This window comes from Rhagoletis zephyria, unplaced genomic scaffold (assembly GCF_001687245.7).
Source record: "Rhagoletis zephyria isolate East Lansing unplaced genomic scaffold, Rhagoletis_zephyria_1.1 Rzeph_scaffold_05330, whole genome shotgun sequence".
In the NCBI taxonomy this organism is placed as follows: domain Eukaryota; kingdom Metazoa; phylum Arthropoda; class Insecta; order Diptera; family Tephritidae; genus Rhagoletis; species Rhagoletis zephyria.
Genome location: NW_016162413.1, coordinates 23489 through 43311, shown reverse-complemented (window position 1 = coordinate 43311; position 19823 = coordinate 23489). Strand labels below are relative to the sequence as shown.

Genomic DNA, 19823 nt, shown 5'->3' with positions numbered 1-19823 from the left:
GGAATGGAGGGTAAAAACCGTTGGGATATTATTATTATTATTATTAAGAATGAGTGTAAAGGTTAGTACGTACATATGTAGATAAAGAAAAGGATAAAGGCAAAGGTAAAAATAAAAACAAAAACAAAGATGCTGATCGATTTTGTTATCAATATTTATCGATTTTGTTATCGATATTTATCGATTTTGTAATCGAAATTAATCGATTTTGTTATCGATATTTATAGATTTTGTTATCGGTATTTATCGATTTTGTTATCGATATTTAGNAAAACAAAGATGCTGATCGATTTTGTTATCAATATTTATCGATTTTGTTATCGATATTTATCGATTTTGTAATCGAAATTAATCGATTTTGTTATCGATATTTATAGATTTTGTTATCGGTATTTATCGATTTTGTTATCGATATTTAGTGATTTTGTTATCGATATTTATCGGTTTTGTTATCGATATTTATCGATTTGTCAATGTCCATTCTTCTGCGCCATATATCAGCACGGGCATGATGAGTGACTTATATACAGAGCGTTATTTTCCGGCCAAGGCGCTGAGTGCACCAGCCGGGCAGGTATTCATTGCTCCTGTTATGTCTGATGCAAACCATTTTGTGAAATTTACTTAGTTTAGTGTTTGCGGTTCTTTAAGTGGCCTTAGTCCACTATGCTATGGAACTTTTACAACAATGTGGGTGTCAATCGGGTTTAAAATAGGAGGATTCTCGACTTTGCAAGACCTCGGGATTCCCTATAATATATTTTAGGGATGTTGCATCCTGTTAAAAAAATATAAATTGGAGAGGGTTTATTACTATTTATTTTGAAACATTTGTCTATGGGGTTGCCACAGATTTAAGAGTCAGTTTAACCAAATATTTTAATATGAGTATCAAACGAGAAGGGTTTAGTAAAGCTTTGTTTCGAAACTATTTTTAAAGGGACTGCAACCCGTTTAGATATCAATTTAAGTAACAAGTAAAAAACAAATATATTTAATATCGGTATCAAACGAGAGAAGTTTAAGGAAAGCTGTATCTATTTCAAAAATATTTTTACCGAGGGTTGCCACCAACTTAGGAACTTAAAATCAATTTAAATGACTAGGAAATTTTTCAAGTGAGTGTTTACGTTTGTTACTCTTTCTTTTTATAAAGGTTGGCATATAGATAGCTTATGACCTGAATTAACATATACAATGTTTCTTGAAAAGAGCTGCCACCTGCTTAAACAGTTTAATTATAAGTCAAACAAAATATTACAGTAAGGATATCAGACCAACGAACGAGATTAAAAAAGGCTATATTACGAAAATATTTGAAATATGATTGCCACTTATTTAAAATGTTAAATTTAATTTCATTAATAAATTAAATGAAGTATTACAATATTGATTGCCAACGAATGAAGTTTAAGAAAACTTAATTATATAAATTTGTAATTAAATAGAAGAAGATTGTGAAGAAGGTTGCCACCTGATTAAAGGTCAAATTAATGGAATGAGGTGTAGGAAAGCTTTCTTTCGAAAGTATTTTAAAAAAGGGCTGTCACTTGTTTTAAAGTTATTAAATTGAATAAGGTACTTCAATGACATATTACAAACGAAACTGATTTAATACAGCTTTTTTTCGAAAATATTTTGATGATGGTTGCCAGCTGTTTAAATGTTAAATTCAATTTAATAAAATATTACAATATGCATGTCAAACAAAAGATGTTTTAGAAATTTTTCACCTGTTATTCTCCCCGTTTAAATCAAGTTCTATTTAAGTGAGCTTTTTAAAAATAGAATATATTTCGTTCAAATTTCTCGTTAGAGGCAATTTATTTAACGTAAATTTTACTTTTCGCAGCCCTGGGGGGAGAGACGATCGCCCCCGGAGGCGGCCGTCAACCACCCCCCTTCCCCCCTCTGTATCCGCCACTGTTTGGAAATATATTTAAAATGCTTTCGAAGTTAATTACGGCAATTCCCCATTATTTTCTCTAGACTTGCTGCACCTATTAAAGGGAATCGGATTTATTAGCAGACTTTTCCCGTTATTTTATAAAAAGCTGGATAAAAAAGTAAACTTTGCAAAGTTTTTTTTTTTGTCTTTTCCGCCAATATTTTTCAATAGTCAAAATTAGACAAAAACAAAGCTTCTCCGATTCCAATTAGACTATAATCTATAGATATCAGCTCAGATATTTTGAAATAATAGAAATCTCAGAGGAAATTTACAAAGGGAAATTTCTTTAGCAGCCCTCACTAAATAAGAGCTAAACATACGCATGGGGTCGTACATCTGTACCTGTGAAATATCTGTTCATATGTATGTACGTTTGTTTAGGCGCCAAACAATAACTGTTACCACAAAATTGTTGTCCGCAGTCATGCAACATCGCGCCAGCAACATGACAACGCCATTGTCAAATGTCACACGGAGCACAGTTGGCGCATAAATCAAAATACCGCAGCTAGTACATACAATTTGGTGAAATGTTACTTAGTGTTTAAGAAAAAAAAAACCTATCAAATGTAAATTTTGGAATTAATTCCAGCCACAAAACTAGTGTAGAATGCAAAAAGTTGCATGTAAGTACTACAACGGGAGTAGCTACAAAAACAAATGAATCATATGTCAACAAATCGTCTACGCGCAGCTGTCAACGCCACGCCGACAAGCAGCGCCAGGAAAGAAAAAGTTGTATGTAGATGAGAAACACGACAAGCAACGCATAACAGATGCAAATCTGCAGCACGCCCCGCCCCACACTCCCCACAGCATAGTACTAAATATGTAGCTTACCTCGTCGCGTCAACGCGTGCGCCGGCATAATTTGCATCTGTGTATAGCCACGGCCTGTGTTCGCATCCAACATTGTCATCACTTCGTCCGGACTGTGGGCTGAGTTCTCGATTATGGTGTCGTCGATGGAGAGCACTTGATCACCCACAGACAAGGCGCCACATCTGCAATGGAAAGCAAAAGTATTTTCGCTTAAAAGCAAGAAAGAGACAAAGACAAGTTGCTCCTAATTAAATGCAAAATGATTTGTATTCCAGAAAAAATACGTATGTAAATATGTACATCTCGAAAATCCTCCTTACCTATCTGCAATGCTGGCTGGCATTATGCTCGCTATATAAATACCAGCTGCGCTGACCTCATCGATTTTTGTGTGATCCAAATGACTAGTCGCTGGATAGTTGCACAACACTAGCCCCAATTTATCATTCATGGGCCGTTCGATTTCAATCAATAGTGGACCCATTGAAAATTCGACACTCTGCACCACGGACACATCATATTCGACTGTGAGATTTGTATAGCCGGAAACGTGTCCACCACATTTGATGATCTGTTGTGCCTCGGCCAGTGTTTTGCCAATGAGCGACAGCTACAAAAAAAAAAAGGAAGTAGTGCAGAAAAAAAAGAAATAACAAATGTCTTTTACGAAAACCAGGTGCAATTTGTCAAATATCATGTGCATGTACGCACCTCATACACTCACACACGCACACTCATCACATCGCTCACTCAACACTCGACACTCTTCATCAGTACTCACATTATCGACACGCAGCAGCCGATCGCCCGGTTTGATGCGTCCGGTCTTGTAGACAGGTCCATGTGGCCGAACGTGCGTGACAATCAATGGGAAATCGCCGCCGCCACGCAGCGTCAAACCCAAACAACCGCTTTCGCGTTCCACTGTGATTTGCGCCAACTTTGATGTGACGCACAAACTATTCTGGGAGACTGTGAGTGAGTCCGCAATGAAACCAGCAGGAAGATAGCGGATTTACAATGGCATTCCATATATAATCCATTGTAAACAATGCATCACAGTCGCACCGCACCAACAACAACAATATCCAGTGTTCATGTGTGTATATACATATTAGTCGAGGCATTTCGTTGAGATTCCATTCAATAGGTCATTCACAAATGTTGGCACATCGATCGTTGGTCGATTGATGCATCGAAGTTTCCATTTAGGTCAAGTGATGATAGATGGATAGGCAGTCAGGCAAGTGCCGGAAAGTGCGAGTGATGATTTGTTAGGAATTGCGTAAATTTGTAAAATGAAAAATGTAGAAAGTAAAGAAAAGAAAAAATTTAAAATACTTATAAGATAAGTTTTTGGAAACCGCAGTCATATTTAAGGAGCCTATCGATACTATTTATTAATGTTTATAGACTATGTTCGTTTATTGGGTCCAATCCAAGGCATATTCAACGAGGTAGAAGCAGAGATCCAGAATAATAATCATTTCATGGTGGAGTTTTAAAAAAGTCATCAAAATTTTCATAAGAATTAAAAAAGTCTTTTGATAATATTGATGTGTGAGACAATTTTTTTAAATCATCGATAACTATTATTTTAAGACTTATATAATAAAAGTCTTTTCATAATAATTATCAGCGAGATAAATATTTTTAAGTCCTCAAAGACTTTTATTTTGAAACTTGTATTTTAAAAGTCTTTTGATAATAATTATGAGTGTGAAAAAATTGTGTATATAGTCCCGAACGGGTCCCAAACAAAACCCCAACTAAGAAAGTGCTAGATAATTTTGAAAAGAGCTGAAAAAAGAGCTGGGAGCTAAATCCCAATTTTCTCAGCTAAATAGAAAGATAAAGGGCTAAATCTAGCTCCAAAAGCACTAAACTGGCAACACTGATCGGAACTTATACTACAGCGAAATGTATAAAATTACCTTTACAAAAAATACCAAAAGATTTCTTAATTTTATGTAACTATCATTTGATTGAATGTCAGTGGTGGGACACTAGAAAGCTATTTTACCTTTCTGCACTCAAAGATGAATTTTAGCCCAAACACTTAATTTTCATAAACGATGTTTTTGTGTTGTAAAACACGAACTATGTATACTAAAAACTAGGCTTATACAGTTTTATATTTAAATTTGTGTCTAGTGGGACTTTTCCTTGTGACTGGTGTAAGTAATTATACATCAGGTAAAAGTTTCCATAGATAAAAATTACAACTTATTTTCATTACATTTTTTTCAACAGTTTTATTAAATTTAGTAATTTAAAAAGAGGTTACTAATGAAATAGAGATAATTAGGGAATTTTAAATTTTTTTTGGTTTTTCTCTTTTACATGGAATGACCCTATTGCAAAAATGCAATCAACATATTTGTATGTACAAAATTTTGAAGAAAACATTAAACATTTTTTTTTAGAAACTAAACTAAAAAAATCTTCTAAAACTTCTCACATAAAATATTTCTTTAATTTTATCAGAAAAGGAGAAGGTTATCAATTCGTCTGAATATATTTTTTATGTATGTTATTGCATAACTTTGGATCATGGTAACCGATTTCTATAACTCTTTTTTTTAAGGAATGGTGGTGCCTCAGAGATAGTCTCATACTAATTTGGTTTAGATCCGATCATTGGATCATGAAGAAATTAACGATAATCTTAAATTTTTATATGAGAATTGAAGTCGGTTTTGGTTTTTTTGCTTAAAAATTACTTGTTTTGATATGATATAAGATGCGAGTGCAGTTGAAATTCTGTGAGGGTAATTTTGTAGTAATTTTTTTAAGTACTAGATTGTCGATGCCTTTGCAAAACCGCTTATCTTACGGCACTCAAGTTTTATAGGAGAGCTAAAAAACTGATTTCCTTTGAAGGCTTTGATAGGCAGTAATTTCTTTAGCTATTATTTTGAAAATCTCTTGTTTGAATATCGACTTTACGATTTTTATGCATACATCTCGATGCCTGGGGTTCAGGGTAACCAAATCTCATTTTTGCCCCAATGGCGATTTAGGCGGTTTTGCGAATGCATCGACGATCTATTTATAAAAATGATGCTAATTTTTAGAAAAAGTAGCACTCGCACCTCAATGGATTATTTGGTTTTTTTTGCAGTTTTTTGCCATTATAGTAAGCTACAAGGGAGCTGGAGCTGGTCGTCACTTCTATCTCATTAAATATGCCTTGGTCCAAACGAACTCACAAATGTTAGCTGATGTTATTAAATTTTTCCGTCTGAGTGAGAAGGTAATTCAAAACCCACAAATTATATATGGATATGTACATATATCGTCGCCTGGATAAAAGATTTACAATTTTCCAAAACAGAACTTTTTTAATTATTTTACTTTTATTGTTAATTTTATTTCATTATTTTATAAAAAACCTACATAAAAATAACAATTAATTATTTAAACCATAAAACACAGCTAATTACTTATTAAATATTTTTTAATTACCTTTGAGTTTATGAAAGATTTTCTTTGAAAGGTGTTGATTAATTTAGTATGACTGCATTATTAACTCAATTCGTACTGAATTACAATTAGTCAACACCTCGGAAATTAAAGGAGATATTGTTTTTAAAATATGTATGTATGTATATATATAACTAAAAATCGTAAAAATGGCACTTACGACAGTTTTTTATTCAGTCGACAATATGTACATATCACACACCTAGATATAAATTGCGATCAACTAAAACCAAAAATTTTGGGCGATTTTTTTGCATAAATCAATTTATAGGACTCACATGTAATTAAAGAAAATATTTTTTTCTTCATGATTATATAGATACATTAACTAAAAAACTACTGTTATACCTATTTTTATATTAATTGCGTTGAATCTGTATGATTCAGAAGCAGTTAAATTTCCCTCTCTGAATTCACCTAAGTTAAGTTTTATATAGCCAGCATATCTACTGAAAATCACCATGTGGTTTTTAAGGATATCTTCGTTCCCCAGGCGTTCCCCAAATTATATATGTAAAGATATTTTTTAATTTCAAAATCGATAATTAACCGTAGCTAACAGCGACAATGAGTGTTGCCGTTTTTTACATACACACGCACGCAACATGTTGACTAGCGTTTATGTGTATAAATATGTTTCTAAACATTTTATCGTTGTGTTTACATAAACATATGTACGTTACTCGTAAGCATTTGCATAAATTCATATTTACTTATGTATATATGTATGTATATGTATGTATGTATGTACTTATGCTCACCCTGCAAAAAATTGTGCGACTAATCTCTAAAGAGAGTATTCCGAGATTACTCTCAATCGGGTACAATAGGGCATTAATTAGTCGCAACTAGTCTCATACGGGTACTAATGGAGATCAATTAGTCCCCAACTCATCTCTAACGGGTACGATTTAATGATATATACGCACTTACATAGTCAATGCAATTTCATGTGCGGCGTTGGCACACAGAGAGAGTATTCGCCTAACAAAACTGAGCACCCCGGTTCGAATCTCAGCTAGCGCAAATTTTTATTTTTATTTTTTAAAAGTGACTAGTCGCTTTTTATACCCGTTCGGGTATAAAGGTGAACAATTAGTCTCTTCATAGGACATGCTCGAACAAAAGCGAGCAGTTCATTCCATATAAAGAGATCAAAAGTGGTATTAGTCGCATGCTCCTTTGCGATTGCTCCAGGAGTCATCCCGGATTAGTCCCATTTTTTGCAGGGTATCTACACGTTTATACTTAAATATTATAAAACATACATACATATTTATGTGCGTAAAAATAATAGATTTGAATGATATTTCCACACTCACTGTATTCGGGTAGAGAATATTCGATTTCCACCACAGCAGGAACACTGCGAGCATCGCCTCCTCCATCAACACCACTGCCACCACCACCACCGCCGCCACTAGAGCCAGTACCCGAGCCATTCCCAGCGGTTGTTGAGCCATCACAAGTGCCGCACAGCATGCTCATGACGTGCTGATTACTCAACCCAATTGTTGAGATGCCGTCAATTTGATGAATGCGATCGCCAGGCGCTAGAAAATCCGCAGCATGACCCAGTGGACTCAGCGCGCCAATAACAGGTGGATACGAAAGGTCGTTGCGTTCTGGCGATATGTGAATGCAATTTGTAATGCGTAAGTAGGTAGGTATGCCGCGAACGTCGATGAATGGAATGGATTGTCGTTGTATGTATGTATGTATGTAACATGAAATTAAAAGAATGAGAAAATGTAAGGTTGAATAAATAAACAAACAAATACTAAATGAAATTGCCAATTAGACGCCGAAGCCGTAAAGAATCGTAAAAAAATTTGTGGTAGAATAATTAGAAGCGCTCTGATTGAGGCGATATGTGGGTTGTCGGTTGCACTCTTATGGGAAGTAAATGCGCAAATGCATATGTATGTATTTGGGTGTGCGTGTTTGCGTAAGTGTATTCACAGGCTGCTGTTAAGTTCGCTTGCAATATGCATTTGTTTATTTACTTAACAGACAAGTGTTGTTTATAGATTTTATTGCTGCGATGTTTGCACACATCGATGTTGTGTATGTACATACATATGTAAAACGTACAAAAGGGGGCCTGCAACATAGTCAAAAGCCCAAATGTTGTTAACTTGAATCGCTGGCAATAAAATTGTAAGTTTGTTGTTGCAGCTTATGCCGTTTTAATGAGCGCATTGAAGTGTTCAATAAATCCATAAAACTCTGTTCCTTTATGAATGCAAGTATGTAAATACATATACGGTGACTTAAGCAAGTAAGTGTTCAAGTGTTGGGTTTTCTTTTTTAATATTCGCTTGCTTTTTAAAGTTTTTTTTTTTTATTTTTGAAAAAAATATTATACAAGCCTTTACCAAAACAAAGTACATATGTATGTAAATCAAAGTTTCAAAACTTTATACCAAAATTTAGGGAAATTCAACACGATTTCAACAAAATTTCGAGCTTTTTAATTTGCACCTTTAGAACATTTGCAGCTTTATAATTGTGCATCAAATTTTAATCTAATTAATTTTTATACGTTTAAAGCTTGCACTTTATTCGAATTGATTTTCATGCGCTATAAAACTGCATGCCCGAAAGGGTTCTAAAGATTCAGATTAAAAAGCTCGAAATTTTAATTAAAAATTTATTTAAATTTCCTAATTTTTTATGAAGTTTGACCCGTTGACTTATATAGTTTTGGCTAAAACTTAAAAAAAAATAACAAGAAACATTTTTTTCTTACTGATCTTAAAGGTCCTGACTTCGAAAAAAAAAATATTTTTTGCAAACTCCAAATTACAAATAAATTTAAATTAACTAAAAATTGTTTAATAGAACTTAATTAAGAGTTTGGAAGGTTTTTTTTTAATACAAATATTTATATCTTTAAAAAAAAAGTTACCTTCTTGATATTTCCAGGACCTTCTAAGGTAGGTTGGAGGTATAGTATAAAAAAGTTTCGCAAATTAATTTCAAAATTCCGTAAATTTGTTTATTATTACGAATTTTTCTTCTTCTTTAAAGGCCTAAACTTCAGCTTTAAAATGATACCAGGACAATTTTCGTAGCTACATATAATAGATTTTGAGATATTCATAAAAATAAACTTGCAAAATTCCGGAAATTGTAAAATTTAGAATTTTGAATAACTTTCGAAAAAAAAATAAATTTTTTTCCATGGCACCAATTTGTTACATATGTACATACATATATGTATGATAAAAGAAAATGTCTACCCAAAATTCATCCAAATCAAAAATGCTCAATTTGACATGGTTTGACCCCCATACATATTTATGTAAATAAACCTGTTTTTATGCCCCATACCCCATACTTATGTAAATTAGTGCATACATACATACATATGTGCCAAAAAATGATGTTAAATATGTGCGACACCTATGCCTGCGTAACTGTGAAATTTGATTATACATATTTGTGCGTAGCCAAATAAATTTTCATTTCCTCCTGCCACAAATCAAGTCATTCATGCGACCAAAAAACGACGCAACGAAATGGCTGAGTGCCAAGTTAAACCAACATGAAAATATGTATGTACATATATTTGCATATGTAAACATGTACATATATATTTTTGTTCAAAATACATATGATCACCGAAAAAAAAGCGAGGAAAATGTTAGAATTAAATTTTCTTACATGCAATTTTGGCACATCTTATAAATCATACAGCTGCAAGTAAGAGAAACCCTTCTTCAAGGTAGACCGACACGAGTTTTATACGTTGTTACATATGTATGTACATATTTGAATGCCGTTGGGACCAAGCAGGGATGCCAAATCTGTGAAATCTAATTAGTAATAAATTTATGAAGAAATCTAAAATTTATGTACACAGATATTCCAATTAATTTTCCATGGACAACCAAGGCCCTTAAAAATATTCTTTTTTTTTTGTCGAAAGAAATCTCTGAAAAATCCGCTGTAGTATAATATCGACTATAGAGAGCTTTTTTTCTATACAATTTACAAATTTGATTTGGAAACAAAGCTGCTTTGGCATTGCGCAATATTCGGTGCCGAACTACAGAGGTCACCAGAAGCTACATGAAAATCGTTCAGAATTTGGAATCAACCGTTCAGCTTACCTCCCAGCTCAGCCGTTAGCTCTACTTCGCAACACTTTAAACATTCGCATCAACACTAGCATTCGCATCAAATGATAGAGTAGCATAAGTTCTGATAGGATAGTTCTCTTTTCGAGGAGGAGCCTAACAAAATTCACCAGACCCGGTTGCACCTTCACGAAAAGGGTAGAGTAACCAACAGATTCAGGATAGACATTGTTGAAAGCACCCTCGAGGAGCGGTTGTAATTTTTTATATTCCGCCGAATATATTCGCCAATGAGCCTCTCTAGAGTTTTAAGAAAGAACGAAATCCTTTGGTTGCACATGAGGTGCCCTGCCTCCTTTTGGTAAAAAGACCACCTTCGCCTTTGTCCACTTGTACGGTATGTGAGTTAGGATTAAGCATGCTGTAAACCTCTAGGAAAACAGAGGTTGTAGGTTATGAGAGATTGAAAGTTGTCACCTAGGGACGAGTGGATCCTAGGACTGGACGTTGTGCCGGAGGTGTCGGCAGAGCAACCCGGGAAGAGAGTACTCATAAGGATCTCCAGCATTTCATCCGGTCACCGTTAAGCTTCTGGATAAAGTTCATACTTTGAAAAGATTTCGACAGAACTCTTCGCAGCCTGTTGGCTTCAGAGTTTTGTTTTATGTTGTTACAGAAGTTTGGCCAAGATTCGCGTTTCGCGCGCCTTATGGGCTTCTTAAAAAATGTGAGTGCATCCTAGTAGGGTGTTTGCTTGCCTTGATTGAAAAGCCACCTGCTGTTTTTCTTCAGTGCTGAATTCTAAGGACTCCACCACTAGGATTTCTTTTTGCCCTTCGGGAGGATGCTTGGGCAGGAGGACCTGAAAGCAGAATTGCAGACAGGGCTGCCAACTTGGCTCAAATTGTACCATTTTCGGTCCTATTTTACGCCAAATGGAAATAATGTAGAGGTAGTCAGAAAATTAGTGCTCTTAGGATAGCTGCCAATACCTTATCCGGCCAGGAAAACTGCTCGGCTAAGGGTGATGTCCAGTTCACATGAAATTGGCCCTTATAATTCTTTCTTTTGGCTCCTAGACATTATCCTCCTTACCAAATTACGCCCAGCTATTTTGCCTTTGTGCCGAGATTCCTTGTAAATTGGGTGCATTAAGAAGTGTTACCTCGTCATTTACTATTTTCTTTTTGCGATAAGGACAATGTCTGTCTTGCCGTTATTGGTATCAAGTTTGCTCTCTTTTGAGCATCTGCTGACGAGGTTGATGGTATTCTGTAAATGTTCTCCTAGAAGCTGGAGGCATTTTCCCGAGGCTATGCGGAAAATGCTATGACTTGGCAGTCAGTGCTCTCTAGGCTCATAGGAAGAGTATCAATCAAAAGGTTCCGGAGTAAGGAGGAAAGAACGACTCACTGACTAGAAGTCAAACGAACTCGTTTCTTTCTCGAGTTCCTGAAGTTGATGGCTTGATGACAAATATTTCTGAATTACAATCTCCTTATACTTAGTTTGCTGTAGGCACCTACATACATACTTATTCTAAAATGCTTCAGGAATCCTTTAAGCAGTTAAGAGATCGATCCTTTGCACCATTCAAATCCGGACCTCCCCTCAAAACCATTCTAATAAATTAAAACAAAAAATCAATATGAATTTTTCTCGTAAAAATTTTCAAATACTTATAAACGAATTATTTACCTCCTGCCTTATTTATGATAAATACGCTCCAAAACACCGAAGAATTGGCCAAAATATTAATGGCTCGTGTGTTGCGACCATATCATTTACTGTTGCCAAACGATCAACAAACATACATATGTACACAAGTTTGTGTTGTAACAATAATACTACATAATAAACCAAACGATAGCAACAACAACATTTGAAACTAGTCCAAAGTTGTCATTGTCGCGTAGCAGGAAATTTGGCTGTACGTACGCCTCCATTCTTGGCCCGCCGCAACATGCCGCGCCGGACCGTGTGGCCTTCTTCATTACATTTAGTCAAGCAAATGCAAATACTCGCACTTTTATTTATTATATATTTTTGTTAATGTTTTTCTGTCGCAGATTTTCCTTGTTTTTATGTAGATTTTTTTTTTTTTTTTAATTTCATTTTAGACCATTTTGCCGGCGGCGACAGTGATTTCTCATCCAACTATCCACCATGTGGCGATTACAGCAACAAAACAACGCCGTTGGCAAGCATGGATACATTGCGTCGCGCTGTGAGTGTCTAGACATGCGGTCAATAGCGAGAAGACAAGCAGTCAGCGAACAAAAAACAACTGCGATCACTAAATTTATACTAAAAAAATAAAAAATAAATATTAAGCATACTCGCCGTGGCTGCCAAGTGAAATTTGTAGCACCGCCCAACTGAATCTTCGTCGCCCCTTCGGTTGATTCATGCCAACTGGGCATTTTGACAGCGATTATCTGGGAAGCCCTCGCCGCCCGCTGGCGACTACAATGTACAAAGTATATAACAGTGGCAACTGCTGCACGCACAGTAGCAGCGGCTTCACATGGCGTCTGTTGTTAAGCCTTCAGCGTGGACCCTCCTTCACCCCTTCCGAGATTAGAAATCTCCAGCTACATGATTTATTTAAGCATCTAGCGTAATTTATGACATTTCTTAATCAGTTATAAGCAAATTTTATACTTAGTATGTAGTCATATGTATTAGAAATTGAAAAGCGCTTCCGAACAAATGCACGAAGAAGGAATTCGATTACATCATCAGATTTTATCACTTTGAGAGATTATTTTTATGGATTAAAATAATTTAATTGTTCATAGTTTAAAAAAAAAAAACAACAAAAGCACTTCACTAATCTTTATGTATGTAGGTATGTATATATGTAGGTACATATGTACATATCTTGTGTCTAAAAAGAACCCGGAAATTTCTTACTGGGCAGAGATGAGGGCAACTTTTTAAAAAACCAAACACTCGCACAAGAGGTGTCCGACCTGTAGAACCTATAGAATAGCAATCCAATCCATTCGACATGTATCCTAACGGGCCGTGCGCTGTGTATACTGCAGTATGTTTACAGGTATCTTATTTGCTCATTCCTAAAATAGCTTTGGTTTTAAGTGGAAGTGTCACCTCTGCTAGACCTAAGATCTCCCAGAGGGAGCCCTCCATATCCACCGCGAGGGCCACATTCAGTTCGGAGCCGCACCTTACTAGTTCGTCCGCTGCCTCGTTTCCGTAATGTCTCTTTGTACCGGGACCTGTATTAGGGTAATTTCATATTGATCAGAAATTTAGGTCAGCTCTCTCCTACATTCATCCACTAACTGCGATCTAACAGAGGCAGACTCTCTTCTGCCTGAATAGCCGCTTGGCTATTCGAGAAGACATTGTCCTGCGTTCTCGCGGGTACATTCTCTTTGATGCTCCTTACGTAGATTACTCACTATCCAAGTCTGGACGCAGTGATCAATCCCTGTGCCTTATGAATGGCGTAACGCTCCCTGAAGCATGATTGGTAATATTCAGTCCATACCCGGTGATTTGAAGGGTGAGAAGCTGAAGATAGCAAAATTTATCTTTTCGCTCTCCAGTAGCTCTTTCAGCTGGTCCTCGGAGAGGATTGGTAGAATGTTTTAGGGCAGAGGTTTCCACTATATCGACCCTGCACCCTACAAAGTGAGCATGTTGAAGGATATCCAGTAGCTCCCCAGCCGACTCGGTCCAGGAACCTTTTTATAAACGTTGGCTGTGAATTCCCTTTGACTAGGGCCGCTGAAGGGTCCATAGCCTACGTTGACCACTTTATTGCCTAAGACTACAATGCGACACGATATCCAAATGAGGGAAACCCGATTCATTAGTGCGATGAGTATTAATAGCTAAAAGCTGTCCCACACCAGGTTTGAGGTAAACTCGAGTGATTACAATGCAGAAGGACCTTGCAATTTCGCATTTCTCTATTTTCGCCTTGCATTTGCTGAGCTGCTACTAGACCCTTTTCTCCAAGGGCGATCCGCAGGCGGTCACTGGCGTACCCACACGTCGCATGACCAGTGATTTCGTTTCAAGGATACCATTTTTCAACCTCTTGTCAGACATGCCATATCCCGTAATCTTTGTAGGGCCTGGTACTTGTGTATACAAGTCTAATATTCTGACGCAATTGCAAATTTTTATCGCACCATAGGTTAGCTCAGAGCTCGGATTACGATTGCTTATCAAATTATATGCTATTTGGCGGCTTTTCAGAGACACAGTGATCTGGGAATAAATCAAAACTTTCAAAAATTGTAGAGTGTCCAGACGCTGGGCTGGAGCTGAGATGTCTAGGAGCCTGATTTCACACCCATACTGCTATTTTGGAAGTGAAGGGTCCTTGGCCAACTCCTCTTCAAGACAGTTTGTGATAATTCCCAACTTAATGCCGTCTGGTCGTAAACAAATATAAAAATACCATTAATAGGTCAGAGTTGGGGACTATTAATTTTATGTGCTCAATAAATACCGAAGATTTGTTACCTTAAAAGTTTACCCATAACCTTTCGATATGAAGGGCAAACAAAAAATAACCTTAGAAGAACTTGTTTTGGAGAAATTCGAAGAAGATTTTGTAATCAAAAAAATATTTACGGAGGTGCTCAAAGTGCTAAAAGTTTTTCACATATTTTATATGACGAAAAAACAATTTTTCGTAGAAATGGCATACACTCTAAAAAGTGCATGTAAAAGTACTACCTAAAAGTGTATATTTTTCAACCAGAATCCGTGTAAATATACGCACAAGATGTTCAGTATTGGATTTTGAACATGATATGTTTAGAACATACACATTAAATATTTTAAGTTGCAAAAAATTTTGAGGTAAAAATAAATTTTTTACTTATAATAAACATGAAGTGCCCATATTTACTCAATTTTAAACATTTTATATGTAATTTTGCTCTGCGCGACATCTTCTGCTGGTTACCTCTCTTTGTATGCGTAAATTTGAACAAAAATTTTTTAGAGCAAATTTTAAACATTTTATGTGTAAACTGTGAAATTATGAAAAATAAATGTTAAGAATTCAAAAAACGAGCGCCACACATATGATAAGTAAAAGTAAGCAGTGTTTAATTTAATTAAAACTTAACTTAAATTTGCATTCATTAAGAGAGGAAACTAATTACCTATCTTGCAAATTTAAACAAAAATTTTTTAGAGTGTAGAATTCTTGAAAATCAATATTTTCTGGTTGTCTTCACGAGACTTCCAATATTAATATCCACTTGTTTATTTAACCTTTTTTTAATAAAAACGATTTTTTATTAACATTGGGGTATATTTTTTCGGTATAGAAGAATAGAATCTTTTCAGTTTGGGTTTACTATATGTGAGTCCGCAGTTCTTTGAACATTTAGCGATTTTACCTTTTAACTCTAACAGTACAATGTCCGCGTAAAACTTTAGAATAATTATTTTATTCTTCGGTTGAAATTTGTTTTTTTTTTCTTTTTTTTTTTACTTATTGGGTTTTTTACGCTTGCTCGTAATAAAAACATATGTTATGGTACATGACACACAATTAACAATGCGCGAGTGTAGCGAATTTGAAATATTTATGCGAGCGATAAATCATTGAAGATTTAAAGTGAAATTTATTTATGTTTGTATGTCGACAATTTCCGCAGAAATCTTAAATTCTTTTTCATATGCTTCATTAAGTAGTCGTTTTCAGATTCTATTATTTAGCTTTGAAAGAATTTAAATCAGAGACACGCAGAGAATTTTAATTATTTTCAACTCAAATACAAAGATGTTATAAACGGTTTTATAAATTGAAAATTAAGTGAGAATAAAAATGAAATTAATACTACATACCGTCGCCTGGGTAAAAGATTGTCGTATGCGTCATACGTACGTGCGTAACATACGACAATCTTTCACCCAGGCGACGATACATAAATGTACATATATAAAGATCACCGAGTAGTGGCTTTATCAAAGTCGGTTTATAACGAGATGGTTGACATCACGAGAGATATTAGATTTGTAAAAATATTTTTCCAGTAGACAAATTTTTTCGCCCAACATTTATTTTTTGTTGAAACATTTCCTTACAATACTTTAACCAACTTCCTGTGGCACATTTATTTGCTCTGATTATGGTTTTTTGGGTCGTCAGAAGGCATATCTTCCATTGCCATTTTCTATATACATACTCAACGGTGCGGCATGTCGAAGTAATTGGACATTTATTACGGTACTTCTTCTCACTGTACGACGCAGATCAGGATTCCGCTTTTATTTCAGTTGTTAAGGAGCATGAATTCGCGATGCAAGCACTCAAAGCTGTTGATTAGCTTGGGGCACGTTGCTGAGGATTTTGATGTGCACTGATAATCGCCAATCTTTGTAAATTTTGCGGTTGCGTGAGCCTTATCATGAGTTTCATTTTACCCCAACAGGTCCACTTTTCAGTTTAGCTATAATTAGGCGAGATTTCGCTATTTCCACAAATGAAATTGCAAATTTCACATTCAGCGGGAGTTGTCACAAATGGTGGTGTAATATTGGCAAATGTTCGATATGCTACAACCAAATTAAAGCTTTAACTCCATAACCTACTTGTCACGCATTAACATGATAGCGCAAAAATTAAAAAAAATCGCCAAATTGGCGCTAATTCGCCAATCTGGACACTCTGCTCCCCATACAAAAAAAAAAAAAACTCGGTACTGTTTTTCACGGAGTTTCTTTGCAAAGAAATAAACAGGGTGAGCAAATAACTTTCCAATGATACCTCAAAAGTCTAAATCATCTGAGTTTAGTCCCTGTTATTCAATTTATTCTTAAACCAGTCTTTGAAAAAAGGTAAAAAGCAGCATCGAGAATCTCATTAGTGTGATTCCGTTGAAATTTTTTTTAATTTTTATGCACAGTTTTTTAGCTTAAACTCCTCAATCATCTGAGGGGATTTTATGGAAATAATCTTTAATAAACTATTTTTATTCATAAAAAAAACTCCATTATTGGAGGTGTTTTCAAATCGGTCCAGCTCACATAAATCTTAATAATTTTTCGAAATATTTTGGTGAAGGTCTTCAAATATAATAAATTTTGTAATCCCGGCGGAAAAAACCCCTACTTTTTTTTGGTAATGCAGTCTAATGTACCTTTGTACATACGTAAATATGAATGATAAATTCTCTTATGAGCCAAAACATTTTCGGAGCAATTTTTCATTAATAAAATCTAAAATTCAAACTCTCAATCTCATCGCATATTTATCATCAACTGTCACATTCGATAATTAAACGCACATCTATTTTGATCGGATAATTTGCGACCGTTCTTTGGAGAGAATAAATAAGGAGTAGGTAATCCACTTGCAGATTATGTTGCCAGTCCATCAATCAATCAAATAAATAAATAGGGCCATGCGTGTCAAGAATTTTGAGGACACGCGTTGGCTTTCGGAGATTTGAAATGTCAAATTTCTTAGAATGTAAATTGAAACCCATCTTTATTGCACAATTATGTTTGCATGCATGTATGCACATATGTATAGTTGAATGTATGTATGTATGTAGCTTATGTATCTATTAATGCTGCGTGACAAACACACAAAGTAACCAAAAAAAAATAACCCCTTCACTGCCGCATGGCGCAACAAAACGGAAGTGGAAAGAGCTGCTGCTCTGTGTTGAGATTTGGAAATCATTTCGAAATACATAAATACATTTCAATCTTAATTTGGAAAAAGAGTGGCACTAATTGTTGTGGATTAAGTGAGGGTAAAAAGGGTAATGGGCGAGCGTGCAACCGCATGAGTCCCTATACAAGCGTGCCGTAATTAGTAACACAATTCTGTTTTTAATTTTATATAATTTGTTGTACAAAAAAACAAAAGTTTTTACTAAATACATTAAGAGTGGAAAATTTGGCTAAAGAATAAGTATGTACTTGAGAGGTTATTGCCTCCGTAGGTATGTACTCACTCACCTACGAATGTGATGCCCATATTGAGTGCGCCGTCACGTGGCAATGTTATGGTGGCATATGTGGTGCCACGATCGGGTGCCAGACCCGAATCCTCCGATTGTGCCGGACTCATGGCGCGATCAACTGTAAATAAAATGAAAAGAAGAATACCAAATGCAAATTAGTAAATATTATCATTATAGTAGTGTAGTAGCTGCTTTAATTTTTCTTTTGTTTTGTGTATTTATTAAATGTAAACACAAAGGCAAAAAATATACATATGTAAACTTGCGCGGAATCGCGTTGAAGTTTTGCTAGCGGAAATTTAATTTTGCGGGCTGCTCGAGATCGCATGTGATCATTTTCCAAATATTTTAATTCTGAAAGGCGAAAACTTTAAACAAATTTTAGAGACTAAGGAAAACAAAGAAGCATATATTACATCCATACATACATATATTAATGGGTGTATGTTAGGGCGGGTCATTTTTTTTTACTATGCGGTATAACAAATGAGGATTCTGCGTGTAATTCTAAGCAAATTTGCCGAAAACCCATTGGTCTAAAATTGTGTCTAAAAATCAATTCGGACTTCGCCAAATTTCTAAAATAGGTTTCGAAAAAAATGTGAAAATCTTCATCGCTGCGCCCTCCCTTGGGAATTTTAAGAAAAAGATAAGTGCAGTAATGGATTCATCATACCAAAACCGACTATAGCATGTTTTAAGCAATATTTATTTATATATTTTCGCAATTTGAAAAACTCCAAATTGAATTTAGACACATGGTTTCTTCGGCAAATTTCCTTAGAGTTACACGTAGAATCTTTCTGTGCTATATGCGTATAGTCAAAAAAATCTCCCATACAAATTGACCCGCCCTAGTGTACGTATGTACATAAGGGTGCCTCATCAAATAAAGTTGCGGGTTTTCCACCGGAATTGTAAAAAGTTTTATATTTTAAGACTTCCGCCAAAATATTTTCGAAAACTATTAAGATTTACCTCCGGAAATGTCAATTATATTTTAAATAAAATTAGTTTTTAAAAATATTTTTCATCTGAGTTGGTTTTGGGGGATAAATGTGTATACAAATTAATTTTATTTACAAAAAAACTTGATTTTTAAAACTCAAAAGTCTTAAAATAACAAATAAAATAGACGTTTTTTTTTATGGTGAGTGATGCCCCTAATGTACACATATGTATCAAAAAGTGGAAGGATGTACTTCAAAAACATACGTATGTATGTATGTAAATTAGACAATACTACCTTACAAGTAAAAATAAAAGTTTGCAACTTCGCAAAAAAAAATCTCCTTTATACCGAACTTTTTGGTCGCCTTTGTACATTTTGCGGGGACACCCACATTCGGCAATAAATTAGTTTTTAAATAGTTCTACGGGAATAATCAAAAAAAGAGTTTTAATTTACTGTTTTAGGGTGTTGATAAGTGATAGAACGGGGTATCCGAGGTCAGTGAATTCGAGACAAGAACATCGATGTACCATACTTTAAGTTTCGAATGTAAA

The 19823-nt window shown here is 35.1% G+C and overlaps 1 protein-coding gene across 1 annotated transcript; it reads right to left on the bottom strand.

The window, feature by feature from the left end:
- Nucleotides 1–707: 707 nt before the first annotated feature.
- On the bottom strand, nt 708–18435 carry LOC108371961 (glutamate receptor-interacting protein 1-like; the record flags this gene model as incomplete). Its single annotated transcript, XM_017627578.1, has 6 exons — nt 708–778; nt 2792–2955; nt 3094–3383; nt 3555–3745; nt 7582–7884; nt 18313–18435. Coding segments are annotated over 6 exons (1142 nt in total), but the record flags the coding sequence as incomplete, so codon positions are not given.
- Between the last annotated feature and the right edge of the window lie 1388 nt (nt 18436–19823).